Here is a 27227-nt window from a genome sequence, read left to right as displayed (position 1 = left end):
AATTTTCAGGAGGGAAGACTTACTACATAAATTAGTTTCAACTGAGGATCTCTAAGACCTTGCACCTACTGGTCCTATATACCCTGAAGGAGCTAAAAGCCTTTGTGAAGAAGTAAGCTGATTTTCTATTTTAAAATTCCTTTCTGGAATCATTAAAGCAATACAGAAGAAGATGTCTCAGACAATACTATGAAGGAGGCAAAGAGATCATCTCTACCACAGGGTCATCAAAGTCACACTCCAAGAAACTTTTTTAAGCTAGCTCCTGCCTCAGAACAGCTTCTCTCCATTACTGACGCTCACGTGAACACCAGTGCTGCAGCACATGAAATCCCTCATACAAACTAGCTATTTATTTTCACAGTATACACATATAGCAGAGCACCCTGCTCTTCCCATTCTACAGAGGGAAGACAACCACAAAATATTCCAGCTTAAATAATTATTTTCAGAGTATTTCTATATATTTCTACTCTTAAATCTCTTTTTGCCTGTTAATTTTAGTATTTAATTAAGTATCTTGCTGGTCTTGGGGCTAATCCTAGAAAGTACATACACAGCTACTCCCCATACAGTTTTCTGGCAATGTATACAGCTGTAAATGTTTCAGAGACTGCATTTCTTATAATGATAGGCCTTTCAGATAAAGATGCACGACAATATAATAAAAACCACAAAATTATTTCAAAATGTATCTAAAGCAGACAAAATGAGTTTGTACCTATACTTAAAAATTAAACCTACTTACTGCAAACAGGTTCTTATCCCTCCTTCCCTCCACACACACAGAAGAGGGAATTATGCATGAAAGAGTCCAGGCAAAACACAACTACCACCAAGTGTGTGAGACTACTCTCACAGTTTTATAATATTCAGTATTGTATGCTTTTTACCCCATTGATATTTCATACTGTCTCAAATACAATTGCTTTAAAAATGTATTACTTGCAGTAAATTGTTTAGAAAAATTTATGCATTTTGGAAAAGGCTACTCAAGCAACGTCCATCCTTTCCCACAAGGAGCACTAAGACAAAGCTCTGACTTTTAGGGTATTTCAAAAGCATTAGCCTTTAAACCACACAGCAAGCTATGTGTCAAATGTGCAGTCATTCTCCATTCCTCAGGCTGTTTCTAAGAAATAGCTTAAGATTCTTCTCTGAAAAAAGCCCTGCATTTGCATTGCCTCCTGGATGAAATACCATTTCCAAAAAAGTATGCGATGTCTCGAGCAGTGCCAATGCAGACCCAGCAGAGGACACAGATCCTTTCACATGCAGTCAGGGTCCTGCTCCCTTACACCATCATTCATCCTCCATCAGACAGAGCAGCTTTTATTATCAGTTAATTCACATCAATATCATCCACAGCTTTCTTGGTGTTGAACACACCCTCCAAAGTCCAAACAAAAGAAAGGTAATGATAGCTTTTCTACAAAATGCTCTCATCCGTGCCTTCAGCTCTTGAACGTATTCTCAGTATACATAAACGTACTCATAGTTGGGATCAATTTTCCTCTGGTTTTTATTTTGCATTCATAGTAAACATGATTCTCAGCTGTTTCTTCAGCACCACGAGTGTCCCACTCCTTCCCTGCCTATCTAAATACTGTTCAGCAACCTTCTAGGTTACGCTGCTGCTGGAGCACCAGGCTGTGATGCTGCTTCCCAGATGGGTGCACGCTGGCTGGCTCCCTTAAGTGAGGACACCGAGCAGTTACACAGTATTTTATTTTAAAATGCTTTACAAGCACTAACTAATCTGCCCAGTGCCCTGCGAGGGAGGTGAGTGTAACTCTCTCCTATTTCACAGATGAAGAAACAGACAGTTTAAGTGACTTGCCCCGGGCCACACAGCGCGGCAGCGGACAGCTGGGATTACGCGACACTCTGTCCCCAGCCAGCCTGTTGGGCTGCTCACAGGTCCCCTGGCAGAGGAAAACCAAGCTTTCTGCCCGGCCAAAGCAGAGACCTTCCCTTGGTCAGGCCCCTCAGCAAAGAAGGGGTCTCCTGGAAAAAGGCTCATGCACCTAACCCTAGGGCAAGCTCAGGGTCACGAGTTTTGAACTTGCCACTGCACACTCTAAAAGCCTCCAAGGCAATTCACTGAATTTTGAAGCATACAGGAACAAGGGAGGAACAAGTCATTACAAACTACAGGGGTCTTTATTAATTGAGACCCCCATAAAAATACTGGTTGAATAAGAGAGGCTTCACAGTCTCCTCCTCTCACTACCCCGTGGTTTAAGCTTCTTAGAGCCTTTTAAGACGGATTGAACCAGAGGCTGTTGTCCAACTTTGTCACATCTAATAATCTGAGCAAAGTCTGACATGGCTTTCAGGTGAACCCGTGTAGTTCCTATTTACATGTCTCAGCTTAACCACTTGGAAAGACAGTTCAGTGCCACAGCCCCCCAGAGCCTCTAGGACTGTTCTCCTGGACCACCAAAAGGAAAAGGTATTCGAACCAGAAATCAAGATAAGTAGATTTCCTCTGCATAGCAGCCTTCCATATTTACAGGCAGCAAGATTTCTTTACATTTACATCATTCCTTCCCAGCTCCTTCATTAGTCTGAAAGGACTGGATTTCCTTATACCATGATTAGTAATTTTTTTAGAAGCAGCCCTCTGCTTGCTACAAATACACTGGTAGAGGAAAAAAATAATTGGGGAACACATTTCATATTGTTGAAATGAAGTCCAGCGAAGCCAGATTTTACATGACATGACAACGTACTAATGCCAAACTGACACAAATTCTCATCTATGCATTTTGGCTTTAATGGGTTAATTAGCTTGGCTGGATACAAATTTTAATTATCTGAGTTTGACATTAATGTCCTTGGAGTGTTGTCTATAAGGATTTGGGGAATCATAGACATTATTTTAGTTACTTCTGGAAACTGTGCGTTACACTGGGATTTAAATAGTAAGAACAGACAAGAACAGTGAGAACAGGTTGATCTATTTTGGAAAGTCAGACTTTGTGAAACAGGACAAACTGAAACGAAACGGAAGCCTAATGTACCTGGTCTTCAGGGGAGTCTCATGGACATAACATAGGAAATAATCTCCTTTGAGGATAGGTGACAGGACAGAAATTTTAGATTAAGCGTAACAAAGAATTCTGTATGCAATTGAGATTTAGAGTAAGGATCTTTTTGCTGCCTAACACAGTTTCTCATGTAGAAGATAACCAGTCTTAAACACAGTTATTTATACAGAGTGGTGATACAGGCCAGGAACAACCATCTACCTCAGTTGCTGACAGTGGCTCAGTTCCTCCACAGTGAGAACCAGGAGGTACAACCTGAAGGCAGAACGTCAGTAGTTCATACTCTCACCATGGAAATCATGGGTATTTTAAGTGCATTACTTATTTTTATACTTTTTAGGGTCTGCATAAGTAGATCAATCACCTGACGGTTTCTGAATGCATTGTCAACAAATATGTATTTAATCAGCAACAGAATTTTTTGTAGCCAATACTCTTCCAACAAAGTATCACAGGTTACTTGAAACAAGTAAAAAAAAAAAAAAGAGAAAGCAATATCTATTAGAAGCTTTTCAAAACACCCTTCTCTGTTCTATTCTTTTCTGTTCATTTTTTCTCAAAATGGGCTTAAGAGTGAAAAGAGAATCCTAATGACTTTTTGTATATATGGATTTAAGCTCTATTTTTGCTTGCAACAAGACATGTAAATTCATTCTTTATAAAAGCAATTGTACACCAGTTCTTTAAAATGCAATGCAACCCTTTGTGCAGTAGCTTTTACCCTTTAAAGACAATCTTCATTCTGTTTTCCATGCTCCCTTGGTACCAAAACCAAAGTCATTTGGATTTTCTTCTGTAAAAATTTGTACAGGTAATTTGGCTTTAGGAATACTAAGTAAATGCAATGCATTTCTCTTTTAGGTTCACACACCTATGTAATTGCTTGAATTACCTGAATACATTTAAATTCCTCCTAAACGAAGGAGGGTGGCATTCAGGCAACTCCTCTGTTGCCCAGTAAGAATCATAAAAAAGGTAAGGGCTTATTTGAATCACAGTATGTAACTTAGAGAAAGGAGTCTATTCTCCTTATTTTGTTCCAGTGTGTTCTGGTTAAAATACCCAGACTGTGGTCCTGTGAGAAGCCAAACACCTCCTGGGAACTGCAGAGCAAATTTAGAGCACTTAGCACTGCATCGAATCAGTTCCCCAACTTAACAAGGGTAAGGAGAGAACTGAGGGAGGTTATCAAACCAAGAAGTGATAATCACAAAAAATGGTAAAAAAAAAAGTTTAAAAGCACAAAGGAACAGAATTCTCTGCTGTGCAGAGACAGAGCAAGACAACAGAGGGGTTTTTTACTATAAAAAAGCAGAAGCTGAATCTTTTTGCAGCATTCCCTGCACTTTTTGTTCTTAACCCCAAAAAATGTGAGAAGACAAGTTAGCGTTACATTATTTAGAATATCAGGGAAGATATTTTTACCCTTGGATAAAACATTAAAACCTCTAAAGGCTTCACTCATTCACAGATGGGAAATGGAAAGCCTTCCTATCATGCACTTTGGAGACAAAACCTTTTTTTCTGGAAATGCTGATAAGGAACAAATTCAAACTGGTCCTCATCCACCCGGATCATCTCATTAAAACAATGGTATCTTTTAAACCCTGTATCCTGAGCTATCGGTCAATTTTGATTGACACAAATATTTGTATTAGGGGTTACACACTGCAATTTACAATTGGGGACTATCACAATACTGTATGTTAATGTAATCAGTATTTTCATTTCATGAATTCATTTGCAGCATGACACTGCAAGGGTATTCTTACATATACTGGAGACACAATTGCTAAGTAGTTCAACAATTCTCCTTTAAGTGGGATCTGATAAATTTTTAACACAATAAAACCACTCCTAGTTCTGTGTGCATGTTTTAATTTCCCACCTTTTAAAATGTTTAGACACTTGGAATACCTAGCATACTGAATTAATCCACAAATATTTATAAGAAAAATCTATTTAATTTCTTTCTATAGTAACTACCACAGGGACTATTGTAATGAAAAATTTCCCATCTTAAAGAATTAATGCGATTACTGATATAGAGAAGAAATGTAATTTATATCATCACAAACACGTAAAAGATATAATCCCATATTCACAAAAAGAATCTTTATTCCCTCTTTGAATTCTGAGACAATACAGTCTTGCCTTGAGGAGAACAGAAATATTATGAAGTACCTTAAGCAAGATAATTGTAGGAGAAAAAAAAAAAGTACAATTGCATTATTGTTGTGCTAAACTGTGACATACTTAAAAAGCTAATTTCTTTTATTTTAATGGAATTTGGTGTGCATATCCTTTAATCTACTTCACTATTTCTTCACATTTTTACACACAAACACATGTGAAATGTTTCCCATTATCTGCACTACCTGGTTTAACAAACTGCAATGAATTTAAAACAATTAAAAATATACTTGGCAATTCTATAAACTTAACTCTGTTTATTTACTATTTTGGAACTAAGTAATTAAAAAATGCACAGCAAATTGAAGACCTACTGCAACTCAAATATTATTCAGGAAGACACGATCAATATTTGATGAAAAAGTAACATTTGACATGAGTGACTGTCCCAAATTTTACCAAATACATTTCAACCAATCACAGTGCTGAACAATTTGCATCTAAATCAAAAGCTAAGCAAACAGAAATGTATCTCCAAAATAGGGCTTTCTATAGCTATGTCAGCTAAAGTGCATTTAAAATTCAGTACAGTCACCCTTCAATTATTCCTTTCAATTAAATAAATTTTAACCAAGAAATTAATCTACTGTGGCTGGGCATTTCTCTATTCCACAGAAGCAAACATTTTTCTCTCATTCTCCTTCAAAAAGCAAATTTAACAAAACTACTAAGACAAAAAGAATGACCTAATTAGTACTAATATTTAAAGCTTTTATATATAGTACACTCTTATTGCTATCCCTAACTTCCAAAGGTTTATACTCACTGGTATTGTTTGATTTATCTGGTGCTACTGCTGTTCAAGCATGCAATTTCACATTCTCCATTCTTGTATGCACCCAACAAGCACAGGAGTTAAACTGTAAAGAAAATGGCCTGTGAGTTTAGATTAAATTGCCTGTTAGGCACTGTGGTGCTCAAAGGCCAGCAGGGACAGCCCTGGTGACCAGGGGTCTCCAACACACAGACCCACACATGAACCAAAGGCAAGAGGGACAACTCCCCAGAACCAGCAGGAAGAACACTAAAAACAGTTCTAGGAATCTCTTATCTCTTTCTACCTGACAATCAGTCCCCCTAGAAAACTTGAATCCTGAACAGATGCTCTCCCACTCCTCACCATTCAGCAGAGTGATAACATGAGATGACATGCAATGAAAATGTCTTGTATTTATTTCCTTATAGCCCTAACTCCTGTTAAAGCACTGAATTACTAGGGCTGTGCTAATTAAGTTTGCTATCTGAACACTTCTGACCAGCTAGTTATGAAAAAAATACCCATCTAAATTAAAGAGAGTAATATTGAATGAAAAAATGTAGGTCACTGAAGAAACAAACCATCAACAAATATAGCTAGGTTTATTTCAGCATGAGCCTCTCGTTGCTCAGTTCAGACCCCAATTCCTACATATCAAAGCCTTTAAGCACACACTGGCCTTAAACACATGCTTAAAAAAGCTTTGTCCCATTAGGACCTTCTGCCTGGCACGCAGGACACTGGCCACTGCTGGCAGTGTAATCCCCTGCAGTGAGCCTGCCCTCTTTTCCAGGGTGTGCGACCTACTCTTGGAATTTATGTCCAAAACAAAAAGATTACGTACCAAAAATCAAATCACGTTGTGTCAATGTGGTGATAATGCCCAATACACACCCCCCTGTAAGCTACACTCCAAAAACGCCACTGAAAGCAGAAGTCACACCTATGAAGGTAACTACAGTGCAATAAACACAGGAAAGAGACTTTAACACTTGCCAAACATAAGCCTTGCAAATTTGTGCCACAAGCAGCCAATTCATTATTACACAGCAGTGGCCTACAGGTCTTTCACATATATAAGTTTTTCCTTAGAACAATCTAGTAAAATCTCCAATATTCTTCTCTAAGTTGCATTCATTTAAGATGAAAATGGTTTAAAGAGTTTAGGTCAGTTGTATTTTTTAAGGGGGAAAAGTGTATCTAGGAAAGAAATAACTTTTTTTCAGAATCATATGTACTAATATGTTTTTTTACCATCTAAAACTGAGAACAGTCCTTAAAAAAAAAAGTTTTTAGTTAATACCAGTGTTTTGGAGCCTCCCACTGGCAGCCATCACACAGCTGAAGTGAACTATCAACTGAATGGAGGGCTTCTATCCAGCATCAATTACTATTTTGCTTTGAAAGAAATTAGTATTTCTGAGTTTGTATTTTAAATGCAATTTAAAAGATCATAAAGGAAAGACTCCAGCATTTACTGTGTGTCTCCCAGCAGACTACTTAATGTTCAAACATCTACTATGAAAAGGTCAAATGATTTCACTGAATGTAACGGTGACAAAAGTATTCTGCAGCACGGAAAAAAATATTAGATGATCAAGGAAAAAGATCTGGACCTGAGATCTCACAAGAGTCACAATAAATAATGTAGATTCAGTTCAGAAAGAAAGAAAATTGCAAAGTTGTGTCAGGAGAACCAGATTGAGAAAGATAACAGGTAAAATACAAATTACATACTTTTGGCAATGCTCTTCATAAAGGAGTATTTTAAAGTAATACAGAATATTATTTTTTATAAAAAAAATTCGCATTACTATTTTGAAGAAAAACCCTCTTTTTAGATAAATACTGCCTGCACAGAATTGGAAAAAAAAGCTTATTCAGATGAAGAACATCTAGGGTACTCTGCTGCAGGCAGCAACATGGATAGCTGCAGTCAAACAAAAATTCAGTGTAAATAGCTGTGGTAGCTGTAATATACACATGGCAAAGCTGCAGTGAGCACCCATTGAGGAACAGGACAGGTTACAGATATGAAAAAAATCTACTCAAATGCTTGTCTGAAGCAAACAGTGAAGACTAACAGGCACTACTTTATTTTCCATTTTGTTGTGCTTTTACTACCTTGAATTTCATCATATATTTTAGGTTCTCCATCTTTCTAACATAAAGAAGTGCACCATGCACAGCTCTAGCTCTGGTCCTGGCTCTTCAAAGCCAAGATCTCAACAGCAGCTACAAAGAGCTGGGAACCAACCCAGGAACTGCCTATCTGACCCTGTGACGCGTTTCTACATAAGATGAATTTGGTGGTGATCAACTGCACCGGATCTGGGGAGATCCAGAAGATCACTCCACACCAGAGGAACATCAAGGGCAGGAGGCAGAAATGAGCTGAATAGCAACTACAAAAACCAACAAGCAGGAGCAAAGTATGTGTAGAGAGAGGGGAAAAAAATGGAAAACTACATGGCCAAAAAAAAAAAACAAACCCAAAAAAACACAAACAACCAAAACACAGGACAAAGCAGCAAAGAAATATAAAACAAGACAAGGGAACAAAATATAGAGAATAAGGGTAACCAAGACCAAAAGCACAAGGCAGTGTCCACTTGTCCACTTTCTGGAAGAGAACATAGCATTTGCTACATTAAAAAAAAAGTGAGAAGGGGTTTTTAGTTTGGTTTCTTTTTCTAATTAGACATACCAAATCAAGTCTCAAGCAAGGATGGAAGATAAGGTGCTGAATAAATATTACACCTGAACAGGACTTCTGTCTGTGAGCTCACAAAAAAAAAAAGAGAACTTAACTATTATGTTCAGTAACATACATACGTTTTTTTCTGTGCTCAACCAGCTCAATAGCCTGCTTTGCTGAGCATTTTGAAAACCAGTTGTCCCCCAGCAGAACAGTGATCTCATTGGTGTGGACAAGCTTTCCTGGCATGAAGGCAAGAGGACCTAAAGGTACCTGTCAAAGACACAGACATCACTAATGAAAACAAAACTTAGGCAGTCTTAGTTTTTCAAAAACGTAAAACAGACTTTGAAAAAATAAACATTTTACAGCAGCTATTTAGTGACTAACCCATCATAAATATTCAAATGACCAGATCCATTTGAATTTAGTATTGTTACTTACAATATCTGAAAACTTGAATTTCACCAGACATCTTGTTTTGCGACACAGAACTATAGTACAGCTGAATGCTCACTTGGAAAACAGATTCACTTCATCTGAACATATAAACCTTGGTAATACAAATTATCTGAGTTATATGCAGACTACATTCATTTCCCAATAAAAGGCAGATTAGCTTTGCTAATTTTTTTAAATACTTACATAGGTATGATCAAGTCAAATATGAGTTGCTCTTCTCAGAATCTGTCTTGTCAGAATCTTGTAAGTACCCAGAAACTCCAGTGTAATTTACTGGGGCTCCCAGCAGGACCACAGTGTTTCACCTCATTTTGCTGGGTCACTCACCAGGCTGCAAACCTCAACCTCACAGGGATGCTCCACAAGCAACTCTCACCCTCTAACAGCTCTCCAGGCACAAGGACAATAGATAAAAGCAGGACACTGCAGGCAGGAGTATACAGGTGACAACACATTTTAGAACTTTGCATCTGCTTCCTAAAATGTGAATCCCCCATTTTAACATGCATTGCAACATCCAGGACACTGGTTTTATGATTTAAGACATCTTCTACTGCCCAAACTTTACAGGCAGTGCTTGGGCAAGTCCTCTGAGTGGGGAGGAGTCTTGGCCACCCCTACACCTGCTCCCTGAACCAGCCCTGGCATTCTGCCCCCCAGGCCCACTGCCACCTTGCCTGGCTGCCTGTGGGCTTCAATCGTCAAGAAATTAGAAGAACAAAATCAAATTAGATCTAAAATGGAAGTGGCCATCCACATCAAATCTCTCTCTTTTTAGGGTAAAAAGAGATCTGTCTCAGACAGCTTGCATCAGCTCCCTTTACTTTATTCATCTGCCTTCATCCTCAGTTCCTCAGCACAGCCACTTGCTTTCTCACTAGGTTTGTGCTGAAGCAAAGCACTTGGCCCAGTGGATCTCTCTCCCTGGAAAGCAATCTTCCCTCTCTTTCATATCCAGGAGGGTCCCAGTGCTGGAAACGGTTCCCCAGCAGGCAGGACTCTGACATTAAGACTATGCAGAATGTGCCTTTCCTGCATGTGTGCCCTCCTGACTTGATTTTAAAGTAGCAGACTGCATGAGTTGCCTGCTCACTCTTCCTTCCCCCAAAATGAGAAGCAAAATTAAAAGCACATGAAAATATTTGGCTAACAGGATAGGAACTGTTTCTATACATTTAAAGTAACAGATGCGAATTAACACTGCTGCTTCAACTAAGAATAAGCCCTATCTTGCTTTCTTTCAATAATAAGGGAGTTTCCATGCTTCAAAACAACACAGTCTTTATGCTTTACATCATGTGGCCACACATACATGTGACAAATGGACTACACACAAAATCCAGAGCTGTATCACCAGCACAGCAAAGGAAAACCCTCCCTTTGCCCTCATGTTGAAGTGTATTCCAGTACTGTCTTACTAAAAATCCAACTCCTATCTGAGCCAGGCTGCCAAGAAAGGCAGCAGTCAGGCACCAAGTGCTGAAATCATCCACTCAGTTATGTGCAGTACAACTTCCCTGCCTTCAAGGATGTACCCTGAGTTCAGCCTGAGAAGGGAAGAGAAAAAAATTGAGAAAGAAAAGCCAATTTGTTCAAAATTTTGGTGAGCGCATGTCAACAGGGCAAATTTTACACAGGGAGCTGTGTAGTTGTTAGGGAAGATTCAGAGCACCAGAAAAGATGGCTATGTCAATGGGAAGATTGGTGGAACAAAAATTAGCAGCACCTTTTTATGTAAAAATCAATGTTCTAGGGTTTATTTCCATGAATCAGGAAATACTACAGCCACTTTCTTCTCAGGAAATGACTAAGTACTGTAATTCAGTCATAATTATCATTTTCTATACAATAGATTTACATATCAAACATGTCAGGTTTTGTGTTAAGCATTTATGTCATCAGCTCTCAGTTGTCAGTAACACTGTAATTTATAATGGATTTCAAAGAAAAGAGAAAGAAACAAAAGCAAAGGTTTAACTATTATCATAATAAATGTAACACTACTAAGTACTGGCAACCTGACTAACACCTCACCCCCAGTGCAGGCAGCTCGGGTTTTAACAGTTTTAGCCCATTTTCTTGTGTGACCTCTGCCATGTACATACCATGATATCATAGGACAACTTGTCAGGCAGTGTCTGGAGTCGTTCCTGAAGAGCCTCATAGTCACTCTCCACCTTCTTCCTGTTGACAAATTCAAGGTGATTCAATTTCACAGCTAAACTAAAGAGTTAATGGTTTTCTGCTAGTAAATCAAAAACACACCAAAAATACAGAAAAATGAGCTGGTTGACTCTAACACATACAGCTGATAGATTAATAACTCATTTATAAAAGATATGGGATGACAAACATAATAGCTAGATTATTTTCTAGTAATGTGCATTAAGATAGGTACATGATTATTTTAGATTGTGCATGTCTCATTCAGAATTAGAATTTTTCAAGGTGCAAAGAAGCAGTTCTTTCACTAGGATTTGGAGTATCTCACTCCATGTTCAAGTCCAAGTTATAACACCACCAATATTTAGAAAAAGAACTGAAAATCCAGTTTATGTTTTCTAAGAGGCACATTCTTCAAACTATAATTTGTAATACAGAGCTCATATCATACCTTGGTTTGAGCTGACATAAATGAGCAAAATTTTAATTAATTCTGATTTTCCCATGAACGTTGTGCTCCTACCAAGAGAACATTCCTGAGAGATGGCTTGACCACCAGAATTCTGTCACATCTTCAAGCCCAAACGAGGGACAAGCATCCCTTCTGATACTTCTCTACCTAAATTATAAATAAGGCTCATGCTACATGCTGCTACCCAGGAGAGAAATGGTTTGGTGAACTGGGACAAGGCATTCATTCTCATGGCAGACACCTGGCTTTTCACAGGACTTTGCAAGAAACAGCATTTCAGTGGCTGCAGGGATTTTACTCTGTGTAAAAAGCAAGCAGCTCTCTCAAAAAAGCCTTCTTTTCTAAAGGCATTCTTAAATACTTAAATTTGTCTGGAAAAAGTCCTTTAATGGTCCCCTGCCATTCTAAAGATGGTCAGAAATCAGCTCCTGCATGAAGCAGTTGGCATATAAATGTCAGGTTTGATGATGTTGTTTACATGTACTTCAAAACAATAAACATATATATGGTAGTAAATTCTGCAATAAAAGGTAACTGAAAGCACAGAGCAGCACACTTAACAGCACTGACCCAAGATGCAAATTACAGGTTTTCTGAGGATGACTCAGGAAAGTAATCTATAAATGTGCTGAAAAATGAATGTCATAGTTGATAACACAACTCTCAAAATATTACCATTGATTTTCTTAGATTCATAAGCAGAGTGAAATCTTTTTCAGCATTCATTATGAAAAATTATCTGATACTCTTATGTTTTGACTCATTTGCTTCACAGTTTAAGTCTGGTGTAACCACCCTACTTTATACCTATTTTAGGTTGTTGAACTCATCCTGAAAAAATGAATTTAGGTTTTTATGCCACTTGGACATTAAAACCATACTCCACATAACCAATTTACCAAAGATGCTTAATGCTGCTTTGCTCTGGCAGCAGATTTCTCCCAGACATTTTAGGCAAGTCTTTCTGTCCATTGCCCACATCAGAGTGAAAACATAATTCACTTCCTTCAAAGAGGAAGGACAAACTCATGAATCTTAGCAAAATGCACTGAGATGTTTTGGGGGAGGAAGGAATATAATGAAAACTTGGTGTCAACAATAATAATCAATTACTTAATGCTATTTACAGAACCCAGCCTTCGCCTTGAAGAGATCTGGATTTGAGAAATGGACCCAAGCAGCCACTGAAAACCAAGGCCTGACACATGTCTCAAATGCAGGAGAGGACTCCATGGGAAAAGCCTGGCATGAAAATCCCCCACTCACAGCAGGATTAAACATTCCCATCATTACATGGCTGAAAGTCACTCAACATTTCTTCACTGACCTGAAAAGAAGATATTGTCTTTAAGGTCTGGCTGCTGCATGTTACTGAATAATCTGATCAGGGTCCAGGAGAACCCACTTGCCACAGAAGCTGTGCATCCTGGGGGGATGCTGAGCAAACTTCACCATGGCAATCTCTTAAAGTGGGGTCACATCCTGAACTGGGCCATGCAGATAAAGAAAATTTAAATTCTTCCTTTTAAATTATTGCCCTGAAACAGCATTATTTAAGGAAGGAAGCTCCCTCAATGTACAGCTGATACCTTCACAAGCTCTGGGATGTGCCAGTGCTACAGTTTGCCACAACAGGCAATGAAGAACCAAAAGGAAAAGGGAGGAAGAATACTGGGACCCCAGCTATGAACATGTCCCTAGAAGGTGAAATGCATGTCTAGCTATTAATCCCATACCCAACCCATTACTGGATTCATGGCTTTAGAAATGTACTTCAAAAAGTGCACTGAAAAATGGAAAAGAAAATAATTTAATGGAAATATATTGAAGCTGAGCATTTTAAAACCCTACTGTCATTCACCCAATTCTATTTAACATTCTTCTGTGTCACTGACTACTTAAAAGGTCTTATATGAACAAATTATTCAGTTGAAACGAGCACTCAGCTCTTGCACAATCAAGATCTAAATAAGAGTACTAAATTTTAATGTTTTTTATTAATTTAAGATTGTATGGATGCTATACAAACCACTTTTCTATATAAAATAAGCCAGTAAGTTATTTTTTTCATTACAGGCTCTGTGCCCAAAACTGTCAAGTTCACGGGATCATTGCCAGAGTTTGCATAAAAGCAAACACAGGAGCAACTTCCCTTTCACAGCCAACACTCCCAGGCCTCTCCACAAACGTCAGCCATTGTAACAAGGAAAATAACTGTCACAGTTTTCCAAACTTTAAAAAATTTGTTCAAATTTTACAGCTTTCTGACAAATAGTTTATTTCTGAAAAGCACTGTCTCTGAGTGGAAGAATGCTCATGCAGAATTTCACATGGGAGCCAGGAGGCACAGACACTGCAAAGCTCCTGAGAAAGTGCATGAGCTGGAGATATTCTGCCTGCCTTCACCACAGCAGCACCAGTAGGCACTTCAATATTCCCCTTATTGAAAATTAATGCAGCCTCTGAATTTTAAACATAAATGAAACATATTAGTTTTAGATTATTTTTGCAAGCCAATAGTCAGAATTTAATATGATGATGTGTATAGATTGCCTTGATTTTTTTTCCCTCTTATCCAGCTCTTGCAGCCTATGTGCATTTAAACTAAAAACATTTGATACACACTAAATATAAATTATTTGCTTGGAGATCTTTCAGGCATGAAGAAAAAGCCTCTTAAAATAAATTTAAAATATTATATGCTTGATGGTGTATAACCGAAGGTTTAATCTCACCACTAAAGGGGCAGTTGCTGTGATTCTGCAATAACCCTGCAGACAATAATCAAGACAGCTCCTGTTGTTCTCTCAGTAAAATCATGGTAAACACAGCATGGATATATCGTAATTTGATATCTCTAAGATCAACTATTATATCTCACAGTAACTCATAATATAAGATTTCATTCACCATTAAATGTACATTTTCTTCAGATGCCATACAAAACTATTATTTACTAGGTATGTTTTCTATTAACCATAGGCTGCCAACACAGAAAAAAATGCCCAGAGATAATTTTTTTAATATAACAAACCATTTATTTTAAGTATTGAAAAGTAAGCTTTGGCATATACATACTGGGGGGTGGGGGGGAGGGTAACAGTGAAACATTACTTTCCACATTGTTTCAGCATAAGGAGGGAGGCAAGTGGAATTTCCCTACTTGCTCCATAGTTAGAAAACAGTAATTCTACCCTGGGAGCACCTTTTCACCATTCAGGCAGATTAAGCATTCATCCAACAATGCTACTTGGGCAAAAATGACAGATGAGATAGGTTTTTAAGGCAGAAGTGTAAACACTGAGGCTCACTGTATTTGTGACTTAATTACATCAGTGAGAAATAAATATATTTTAAGAATACATTGCAACAATTCTGAGCTATCACTAACTATAATCCCCAAAAACATGCTAGCAGGATTTGACTGTCATCAGAATAAACAGCAATACTTTACTAAAGCATAACTAGGTTACTCATCAGTATTTTAGACATGTAGAATTTTTTTACTTACCAGTGCTGGATTTTTTCTTGGCAGCCAGTGACCACCTGTCATTAAAACAGATAACTACTCATGAAAAAAAACAAGGCTATGCACACAGCTGCAATGTCAACGCATCAGAAACTAGAACAGGAGCTTTACAGATTTGGTGCTGTCTCTATCCACATTTTTATTTGTCAGGGCAAAGGCGTGTGAATGGTCGTTCTTAAGCAGCACACTTTATCACAGGCTAATGCAGAGTGATAACCACAGAAAAAAATTACAGCCTCTCACTTCTTATTTTGGTACAATACCTGCTCCATAACTATTACGTGACACAGGATCTGAGATAAGTAGCAGTTTGTGCAATCTGCCGATCTATTTTCAGTGTTACATGTTTGCAGAGTAAGAAAACAACATAAATTATAATGACATCACTGTAACTCCCATACTTAGTCATTAAAAAGCAAAACAAATGAATCTCACAGCACCAAAAACATTTTTCCTCTATCCGTACATCAACAAATGTTTCCACTGGACACTTTTACTTGAAAAAGCACAAATTAACTTTGTGCTGTGTAAATACATGGATATTTGACACTATGGTGGTCTGCTGGCTTCTTTCTGGGTGCAAAAAGGTATGTTTTAATATAAATATTTCACTTACTTCCATATGCCACAGGCTTTCCCAAGAATCACATAAGAATTTACAAAATAAAGTACACTGTTAAAATTAAAAATTTTATCTTTTTTAACTGCAATTTTTTAGCCTATATATATAGCAAACAGGCAGGATGCTGAAACCTGTGACCTTCTCTGTCACAATTACATGGAGATTTTCTCTTTCAAAACACATTCTGATCTCTGAGTAATAGTTACCAAAAATACAACACAAACAATTTCATTCAATTATATGAAATGCAATGAAGCCATGAGGCAGTTAAATATGTCTAGACAGCTTCTCAATATAAGCGTTTTTCTAGATTTTTTTTACAAATTTCGTTTTTCTTATAGCCAAAATAATGCTAACATTTGAACGCAATTAATGAGAAAATTTGCAGAGAAAACAATAACATACATTCAAGTACCACTGAAATCACTGGAGCAGATAATTCTTTTTTTTTTTTTTTCCCAAACGACAGAATGAAAGACAATTTTTTTTTTTCAGTTAGCATATGTGCAGCTTTTGCACAACAGATCTCAGACCCTGCACTTCCTCTCATGTAGGAGTAAAAAAACAAATGGGACTACTTTGTGAGCTAATAATTCTTTAAACAGAGCAAAGTTCTTAAATGAAAAGGATCAGCTTTACATTTGTGGTTACGTTATTCCATAATCCATCAGGAAAGTCAGCCAGGTAACTCATCCCACATAAGCCAAGTTTAAATTTATCATTTGCTTTAAACTCCTACAAATCAAATGCCTAGCAAAATATCTTCCTTAATGTGCAAGCCAACTATTTTTAAGCTTGAGAGTAAATACACAGACTTGCATAGGACATCAAAACAGAAATCTAATTCATACTATTAATATGAAGCCCATTTTCAGAGTAAAGTTTCTGCAGTACATAAATTGTCTGGTAACAAAGCTAAGGCACACTGGAGCCCATCCCATCACTAACAACTCAAAGAGTCCAAGCCTATTCTATCCACATTCTTCATCCTTTCACATTTGGCAGTGATTGTGAAGTACACAACATAATTTAGCATACAAAAATATTTATGAAATCCTTTAAGAAAGTTTCAATTTAATTGCCCCATTACAGATGAAGATGGAAAAGACAGGAAGCTTTCCATTCCCAATACTTGACGTTCCACGCATGAAGGGAGCTGAAAGCACAAAAAGAAAAGCCCTGCAAACCGTAAGAGCAGCATGTTCATTAACCTCTACATGATAATCCTTTCGTAGCTGCATATTAACTAGTTACATATTCATAATCATTTACATTATTTAGAGGAACTTCTATGAAAATTTCCAGGCTATATCCATTAGCCACAATGTTTAAGGTTACAGAAGATAGTCTACTTAATGCTTCCAGGAAGCTTTCTTAATTAGTAAATATGTAAATTGGGCACATATGCTTTTAATGTTTTTAAGAAATAGTCCATCAGTAAAACAGCACAGGGGCATATGCTGGTTCCATCACCCTTTATCCCCCTTTAAAAAAAAAAATTTAAAAAGAGAAAAATCAATAGCACCAATCAATTTTAATTTAATTCTTCTTCTTTGATATAATCTCTCTTGAAGGAATACCAAAGGGTGGAACCAACAAACCTTTTCATTGCAATGGCCAGCATAAAATGAGACCTTTTACAGAAGTGCTAAAATATACCACCTTAAAAATGTTGCAGACTGCACTTCTGGAACTGAAGTCTATTAGAAGAATAGAGAGAATAAATATCGAAAAACAGATGGAGATCAATTATGCATATGACCTTTATTAGGTCAGTCCCACTGTTTGGATAACAACTGGTCTTATCACAGCAAAGAAACAAATAGATAAATATGTAAACAAATCTTTGATTATTTGCCTTTAATCAAACACAGGAAAATCATTAGTCTATCTTCCACACATACTTTATATCTAGAGTTACAATTGAGGAATGAAAAACCCTTTTGGGATAAATAAAATAAATGACCTGCTTGTTTGTTCACTTGAGTTCAATTTACTTGGACAGCTAGTGCCAGCAACTATGCCTTACTTTTAAGACATCATAGCAAAGTGGTATCAACAAACTCTGAATTCTCCCCTTTTAAGCATAAAAATGTATGAGTTTGTGAATGCACACGGTTATCAGTGGCTTATCTGAATATTAAAATATTTATTAAACTACTCTTGCAGCAGACTTAACATTACCTAATCATGGGTCTGGCGATTAAAACAGAATCCACTGTCAGAAACCATACTCCACAGTCTTAAAAGAAAGCAAATAAGTAAATATTGTTTCCTTCCTTTCCACCAACAGCAAGCTGTTAAAATGCAGTGTTTCTTATGCCCCTCACCCACCAGAACCACACCTGTGAGCTCCACAAGCAGCCCCTGGGGACAGGGAAGAAGCCATCCCTGCACACCTGTAACCCAGCATGTAATTCCTGCTGGATTAAACCCAAACCCTTCCAGCAGGAGATTATGATTGTTCTGCTCTCACCGCTAAGTGCCTGAGCTATTTCTAGGGATGCTTGCGTTGCTGCTTTTAGGGAATCCCTCATTTGTAGGTGTCACAAGCAGAGCACGAGGATCAGCTTTAGACCTGTGATCACATTCCAGGTGTCCCCAGTTCCACCGTGCCAGTGTCATCCCAGGGCAGATTGTAGGCTAATGACCCCAAATCACCGCCAGGCAACTCCTACCATCCAGCCAAGGACATCATTAGCTGAGCAAAGACAGAGAATTCCTTCTGTCTGCAACATATTGTCCCTTCACAGTCTATCTATTTATACACTACCTGCTCCATGATCTTGCATCTAAAGAGTTCAAAATCTCCTCCATGAATTCAAGCGAGCAGCACTTTGAAAAAGCACTGCACTGATTCTGCAGGCTGAGTTAGAACCACTAACTCTGGTCAGGGCTGGGAAGGGAAGCCAGAGCTCCTAACTCAGCAGCCAGGCTCTATAATCACTTCCAATGTTCCCTTGGCAATGAGGACGCGTGAGAAGGATGCTGTAGCACAAAGCAGATAAGGATCTGCATGAGCCACGGGTCTCTAACCCATTCCACATCACCCCAGCAGGTCTTCACCCTCCTGTACAAGGGCACTTCTTTCCTGTACCTTCCTGTTACTTCTGCATGTGCTCCCATTACCAGCAGCTGAATACAACTCTCTGTGGTGTTTCTGATTAACAAAGTGGTGCCACAAACAGTTCTCCTCTCCATTCTCAGACTATGTTGTTTTATTCAGGTACTTCTCCAAGGTGGAGGGCATGCAAGTGAATGTTTCTCCCTACTGAGCAGCTGGGCACTGCCTACAAAGGTGCTGGGTTTAGAACACAGAGGGCAATTCTCTCTCATCTCTTCTGAACAGTAGAAAGACAAGCTGCCAAGTCAGAGCCTTATTTACATCCCAGCTTGTGAAAAATTGCAACAGAACTGGTCCTGGTATCATCTGCAGGCAATGCTAAATCTATGTGAATCGTGCAGTTATGTTCAAGTCCAGAGAAGTAGAAACTTTTAAGTTTTCAAGGTGGAAGTTAAATTCAATGAAAATTATGAAAATTAAAACATCACAGCAGATTACGAAGAGGTCCTACCTAAATGAATAAGAGGCCATTTCCACACTTGCAAGTATGAAGGTGGAAATGTGAAGCACAGCACAAAAGCAAAGTTTCCCTTTAAACAAATTGCAAGTTAGGCATCTAACAGGCCAAGCAAATGTCTGCTGGTTCTACATGCACACAGCTGAGCATTTTGCTTCAAAACTGTGGCTCACAATCTGGCTGGTCTTCTGAAATTAGAAACTAGGGAGACAGATCTAATCCCAGCTCTGATTCTGTTCCTTCTATATGGCCTTGAGCAAATCACAACCTCTCAGTCTACATTTCTTCATCTGCAAAATGGGGATAATAGTATTAACCTACCCACCTCAGAGTGTTTAATGATGATTAATTAATGTGAGAAAAGCACTCTAAAGATGTAAGAGCACTATATAAGTGATAAAGCATTATTTACCACTTGAAAAGTAATCTGAATAAAATCAGATATGCAAGTAATTTGTTTACATGTAGCAATAATATAATTTGTGACTATTTAATCTTGAATTAGTCTCACTTTAAACATCCCTTTCAATCACATTTCCAGTTACTTAGGGAAAATGACAGTATGGAATACTTTCTGTGGAAGCAAAGCAAGTAATGAGGTGGTAATTAAAGTAAGGGTCTAATAAAGTCTAAAACCAATGACTTGCCTTCAGGAGACTGTCCTTGCTATTGGAGACTGTAAAAATATCTCAGTTTCAACCTAGGTCCTGTTGTTCAGAACCTGCCACCAGTGTATGCTGATTTCCTGAAATGCAGATGCATGTTTGCAAGGCTCGTGATCAATTAAACATCATTTCCACTACTGACTTCCTTCAGGTGACTCCAGCTCTGCATAGTTCTAAATGTTAAATATTCCACATTCAAGTATTTACTGTGGTTCATACATGCACATGAGCTGCCTCCATCTGGAAATGTTTGCAATACCAAAACCCTCTCTGCCGTGCAACTCATGCATGAGATTTCCCTCTCATACCCCCAAACACTAAAATTTTACCCATAAATTACCAGTTCACAATACCACTTTACATTACAGAACAGCATTACTGGGTGGTCAAATATTTAATCATCTCTTGGTAACAAGGATGTAACAAGCCACAGAAAAAAATAAACATTTAAAATGAATTTTCATTTTTTTCCTCTAGGAAACTGCACAGTACTTGCCTAGAACACAGCAATCACTGATGGAGAAAGACAGAATTAACATTTGTACAATTGTTTTTCCTAGAGCCCCATTTTCAATCAAAAAATGAAATAAAACTATTAAAAATTCTTCAGTCTGTTGGCACACTGTATGATCTAATGCAAAAGGAAGAAAGCATTTCTGAGCTCTCATATTCATTTATTAAATCATATTACTCAAAAATGCTACATTTCAACAAATTATTAACATAAAAGCCCCTTTGGGTGGAAACTTTTGCCTTTTGAAGAAATTTGCTCAGGAAGAATACTGAAGGAAAAGAAAGAAATCTGAATTGTGGCAAATATCTCTTCCTAAAGTAAAAGATCTTATTTAGAAATATAGCCACAATTTTTACCTTTCTTTACAAGAAAGCAAGTAAAGATCTAATATTTTTATATTAATTGTGTACATACCTGTGGGTCTTTCAGTTTTGCAGAAAAAGTAGTACATAACTTATTTATCAATAAATAAATACTAAGTTCTGACCAAAATTATTTTGGAGAGCCGGAAATTCTACACAGCAAAAACCCCAAGGGCAGCAGGATGTCTTCTGCTGAGTGAGTCCCATTAACTCCAAACCAGCTGAAGTAGGGCAAGCAAGGAACATGCTGGAGTGAGATGTCATCCTTCACTGCCAGCAAGACAGTGTCCATGTCCTGTAACTTCATCTTCAGACAAAGATAAGAACTCAAAATTTAGTATTTTAGACGAATTCAAGTAAACATATTAGTGTGGCTACACCGTTCCCAGGCTCACTCAGGTACCTGGAGAGCAGCAGAACTCCCATGAGCTAAGTCCAACATCTCAAGCAGGTTTTGCAAGCTTTGATGGAGTTTCTGGAACAACAACTACGCTGCTAGCAAAACCTAAGCTTAACTGGCTTAAAATTGCCATGAGCTGTGACACCTGCCTCAAAGACATAGCTGCAGGCTGTGGTTCAGCTTTCAGCTGCACTCCTGAGTAGTAAACTCAGCATCATCCCTCCTTGGCTCCTACTACTCAGTTCCACTGTCTCATCCCTCCAACCCCAACATGATCTGCTGACAGACATTTGTAACCACATTAGTGATCCACATTGGATGAAAAACAGTCCAGGAAGGGGAGGGGGAAAAAAAAGAGGGCAAAAAGGACAACAAGAAAGTTTGGTTTTAAGCTGGACCCCAACCCAGTTGACTGAGCACTGTCACAAAAGTGCCACCCTGAAACTGTTAAAGAACTGAGAAAAGTACACACAAAAAGATTAACAAGTTGTTCAAATTTAAGTCATCTGGACAACTCACATGATCATTAATGAAAATCTTGAGCAAGTGTCTGAGACTGCTGCTCCTGTGCTGCAGCCTATGTTAACAGACAAGAGGAACTACAAAAGCAGCACCTGCAAAGTGCAAGCGTCCCAATGCCCTCACCACACAAAAACAAAGCCTTACTGTACCTGCTGCTCTGAGGGCCTCAAGAGGCAAGCTCTAGGCCAGCAGATCCACATGCAAGACTGGAGGCTCAGACAAAAAAAAAAATACAATTTCACAACCTCAAAGGATGAAAGAAGTACTTGAGACAAGGAGCATCCAAACACACCTGAGAAGACAGGTTAAGAGTTTAACTCATGGAATGGAGATGTGCAAAGATACTGAGTATCATTCCCAAATGGTACCCTGGTCACTGCATCTACTCACAGCATCTGCAGACAGCTGTAAGAACAACACAATTCAGTAACATTTAAATTTTGTGCATATAATCTCATCTACACATTTTAGTTATCAGTGAGGTCGGACACACACAGGCTTGCTCTCTCCAGAATAAAGGCAATGCTCTTTAAACTCTTGTGAATAGTCTCCTTCAATTACCATTAAAAACCTACTGAAGATCTGCTAATTTATTTCACAACTCTTGACACTATATAAACTAGTGGGTATTTAACTCATACTAATAAGAACATGGACAAATATTGACTAAAAAAGTAAAAGTGATGATCAATTAACACTAGAGGAACAATAAGTATTCCATAAAAAGCTTCCAGATAATGACTGAATTAGCCCTTTTACTTGAATGCAGCACATGAAAAAACATTACTGGAACCACTGGACAGGGTGGAGTGCATGTCATCAAAAGTTTCCAGAAAGGTAATTGTTCAGATACCTTTTAAAAAGGAATAGGGCAAATAAAGCTTCACACAGGCTCTTTTTAAAAGGAGCACATCAAACCAAGTTTCAGACACTCTGTTCCCTTTTCTCAGTTATTGTGCAAAACGAAGTCTTGCTGCACTGGTGCCTCAAATCCAAGCTTCCTCTGGATTCTGTGAACTTGGACATAGCCTGGAAAAACTACAAACCATTGGAGACACTGCACTGGAAAGCACATCTGAGTCTCATCTGTGAGTCCGCAGGCAAGCACTTCCAGACTTCCAGCAGCTCCTGCAGCAGCATCAAGTGTACAAAACCCTACTCTGCTTCAGTGCTCCTTTTCAGACTGCAGGAACAGCACTAAAACTGCCAAGTTGCTGATTTCATAGCACAGATATTACTTGGAAAAGACAAACAGAAGCAGTCAGCCCCAGAAGTATATCACGCAAGAAGAGAAAACAATTTTTAAGAGTGTAAGCTTAGGATTCTGTGATTTGTTTCTCCATAACCCACCTACAAGTTGTTTAACTGTCAAAAAACTTTAAGTACCCAGGATCTTGAAAATCATTTGGAAATTAAAGATCATACAGCTCTACCATTTAAATTCATAAAAATTAAGAACATGTCATAGTGCACAATGGCCAATAAGTTACAGTAAGAGCTGCACTCAATCTAACTGTGCTTTGCTGTTATGATGAGTGACAGGAGAGTCACTTCCTCGTCCTAATTTTTCTAGAAGGAAAACTTAAAAATGTGTTTGTCAGTGCAATACAAAAAAGAAATCATACTGCCATCTAATACGGGAATCCTTTAAATTCTCCATGCTCGTGTCTGCACTCTGCAAATGTCCCTTGGGTCTAATTGGTTCTGTAATGTCTCCCATTACACGTATGGTCGTTGCATTGCTCAGAAACTACAGAACATATCATCCCACTGTAAATTCACTGTCTACACAAGTCTTTCCAAATCATACACATCTGACTTGTCAACTTCCCATCAGTTAGTAATCCCAACCCACTTGATTGCAGGAATGTATGTATATCAAATATTATGTTTAAACACAGCCCTATAGCATGAGAAACCTCTTATTTGAATATTCATTTTATAATTCCTGTACTAACTTGCAATAGATTTACTGCAGTATTTTCAGCTAACATATATGGCTTTTACAAGTAATCCATGATACATACATTATATTCTTCTTACAGAAATATTCAAAATTTTACGCAGGCATTGTGCTTCCAATGATGGTCTTTATCATGAAAATTACTAGATATTCTTCTATAATTTATCCCCAAGATACACATTCGAAGTCATGTTTTTATACAAAGTGCCTTTAGTAGGAGCACTGAAAATTGCTTCTAACAGTTTGGTCTTACTATCACCACAAATTAACAAGATGAAATCTGTCCAACAGGCAAGCAGTCCTAAACAAGAATTAAAATTACTTTTCACCAGGGGTCCTAAACCTGGAAGTTGCAGCCTCCATTTGATTAAAGACAGAAGTCATGAACATCCTTTCCTTTCAGTATTTTTAAGCAGGAAGGAAGCCTCAACACACAAGTTCTCCAAGGCAGCTCTTCAGCACTTACAAGCTCAAACCCACAGCTGACCCAGGGTTGTACAATGGCCTGGGTGTTAAAATAACCAAACACAATTCAAATATTATCTTTAATGCTGCAGACAGGTACTGCTGTATTCCATGATTTCACTAAAGGTTGCCTTCAGATTAATGGGAATAAATAGGTTTCCTTACACTTACTCAAGCATCACTGGGACAGCACAACATCCCAGTAATTAAAAGAAATGTATCTGCCTGCCAGTATATAGAGATATCGTTCTGGCTAAGTAACTTTACTATTTTCTATGATCCTCACACTACAATTACTACTTTACCGAAGTACTGGGTAACTAATTCTCCTTCATCTTTGTGCTGAGACAAAACAGGAGCCTTCAACTTCAGTGATTCTGTGGGAAAAATACAGATCTCTGAGAAGAGGCAGCTGCAATGAAAGACCTCCTCCATCTTAAAATACAATATTTTTGTAACTGAAAATACCGTTGTAATCCAATTATATATATTCATTGCATAGAGGGAAAGTCTACTATATCTTCATCACAACACTCCATTGTAACCAAGATATGTAGTTCTTTAGTATAATTTCATATTGAAGCTGAAGTGCTCCATTTTTTTCAGCCAATTTGCAGAAATTATGTAAAGTTTCCCTATGATAAAATATAACTTTGGTACATCAGCCTAACAGAGGCTTAATTAATGGTCTCTTGGGTCTCTTTTCCACTGGAGCAGATCTGTTTAAGAAGAGTCTTAAACTTGCTTACAGAGGGGTCTTACCATGAACTGGGAATAATTCTCTGAGGCTACGGCAGATGTGTGCTTACACATTAGGCCTGACACTAATGTGCCAGGCAAATTATTCTTCACCAGATTCCACCACCTTGAAAATTAACCAAAGGAGCCCAAGCAGGTGAGTTCCTATCAGCAATTATTGGCATAATGGGTTCCAATCCGTGCAGAGCAGATGATGCTGAGGATTACAGCAGACCCTCTTACTGCTCATCCACATTAATGGTCAGTTGGCTACACACATCCTTTAGTAATGATCTAATGGGTATTCAAAAGTAGACGCATTTGTGCACACAATATTTCAGACAAGGCACATTTTTATACCAGAAAGGTGTTACTCACTTTTTCTAAACTAAACCAGCATGTGACTAAACACAGGTTGAAGATAAAATCTTCCATTGTAACTGAGGAATTCTAATGTGCATCTTACAAATTGCTACAAAAATTTTTAATCACATGAGCAGAAGTTGTTTAAGGTCTGCAGCCTGGGCAAACGTATTTGTGTCAGTAATACCCTGCACATGACCACAAGTTATTTCCACAGAGACTCCTCCACCCGCACGGAGAGCTCACTTGCAAGGCTGCAATCTTCAAGCCCCAAATCGCACTCCTTAAGTTTTCAGGACCCACTCGAGTTAGATCGTGAGCCTTTGAACTCTAGGGAATAATTTCTGCAGAAAAATCTGGTTCTTTAAAACCCATTTCAAACATAACCAGCGATTCTTAAGGCAAGTCACGAACAACTAAGTTTTGACACACGTCTCTCCAAGCCGGAGAGCACGCTTGGCCTCGGGCATGACACAGGTCACAGACACGGCTGGGCCCTGCGCGGGCAGTTTTGAAGGCGTGACTGTCCCGGAGGCCGGAAAAATCAGGGAGAGGCGTGAAGAGGATAAAACCAGCGCTTATGGGTGCGCTGGTGCCCACGGCAGTCTGGGGCAGCAGCGGGGCTGGGGGTGCGGGCAGGGCCTTCCCTCCTACTGCCCTCGCTGCCCGCCGCCCCCGGGGCCGTGTCCCCTGTCCCGGGGCCGTGTCCCTGTCCCGTGTCCCCTGTCCCGGGGCCGTGTCCCTGTCCCGTGTCCCCTGTCCCTGTCCCGGGGGTCTCCGGGGGTCCCGCCTCGCCCGCCGCCCGTGACGTCACACGGCCACGTGCCCTCCCCCCCCCGGGCCCCCCGGCCCGGCCCGCGCCCCCCGCGCCCCCCCGGCCCGGCCCCGGTGCCTTCTTTACCTTCTCGTGCTCCCGGCGGAGCCGCCCCACCAGCGCGGGGCTCAGCGGCGAGGCGCCGCCGCCGCCGGGGGCCTCCATGCGGGCCGGGCCGCGCCGGCGGTCTCCGGGGGAGAGGGGAAAGGGAGGGCAGGGAAAGCGGCCGGTCTGGGCCGATCTCCTCAGCAGGGCGAATGAGTCCTATAGAAATGTTTGTGCAGGGCGAAGCGCCGGCTCCAGAGCCGCATCCACGCGGGGGCCGCCGCCGCCTGGGCCCGGGGCGCCGCCGCTGCCGGGGGTAGAAGCATCTCAGTGTCGCATTCTGGGCCGCGCCGCCGCCGCCGCCGCCGCCTGGGCCCGGCTCCCGCTGCGCCGGGGCAGAGCCGGCCGTGGGTGCCGGCGCTGGGTCCGGCCGCGCCGCCGCCCGCCCGCCTGCTGCACTCTGGGTACGCGCCCGCGGCCCGCGGGAGGCACCCGGCTGCGAGCCGCGAGAGGCGGGCGCTCCACACCCCCTGCCCGGCCCGGCCCGGCCCCCGCGCCGGGGTCCGGCACCCCCGGGGCTGCCTGGCAGCCTGGGCCGGCCCGGTGACCCCGCGGCCCGGTGCTCGGGAGCGCAGGCCCCGGGCGCCAAGGCCTCGGCGTCAGAAAGCGAAGCGGCGGCTGTAAGGCGCTCCGACGGGCCTGCTCTAGTCTCGGATCCGCGCAGAGACGGAGCGGCGTGTCCTTTGTAACTGCGAGGTGCTGGCACAGTCGCTGCCCTCCGGATGCCGGCTCTGGAGAGTGTGTGTACTGGCAAGGCGGCTGGCGGTGATGATAGAATCACAGAAA

At 39.9% G+C, this 27227-nt stretch overlaps 1 protein-coding gene across 1 annotated transcript in view; it reads right to left on the bottom strand.

The window, feature by feature from the left end:
- The window catches only part of URI1 (URI1 prefoldin like chaperone), a 40437-nt gene extending 13936 nt beyond the window's left edge, over positions 1-26501 (bottom strand). The window contains exons 1-4 of the mRNA XM_062500079.1: positions 26424-26501; positions 15310-15344; positions 11269-11347; positions 8839-8974 (exon numbers count right to left, since the gene is read on the bottom strand). Of these exons, the coding sequence (XP_062356063.1) occupies positions 8839-8974; positions 11269-11347; positions 15310-15344; positions 26424-26501 (328 nt within the window). The remainder of the gene's footprint in view (positions 1-8838; positions 8975-11268; positions 11348-15309; positions 15345-26423) is intronic.
- Between the last annotated feature and the right edge of the window lie 726 nt (positions 26502-27227).

This window comes from Cinclus cinclus, chromosome 11, assembly GCF_963662255.1.
Source record: "Cinclus cinclus chromosome 11, bCinCin1.1, whole genome shotgun sequence".
Taxonomy (NCBI): Eukaryota; Metazoa; Chordata; class Aves; order Passeriformes; family Cinclidae; genus Cinclus; species Cinclus cinclus.
Note: the sequence above shows the minus strand (reverse complement) of the source record. Positions and strands in the feature narration are given on the sequence as shown.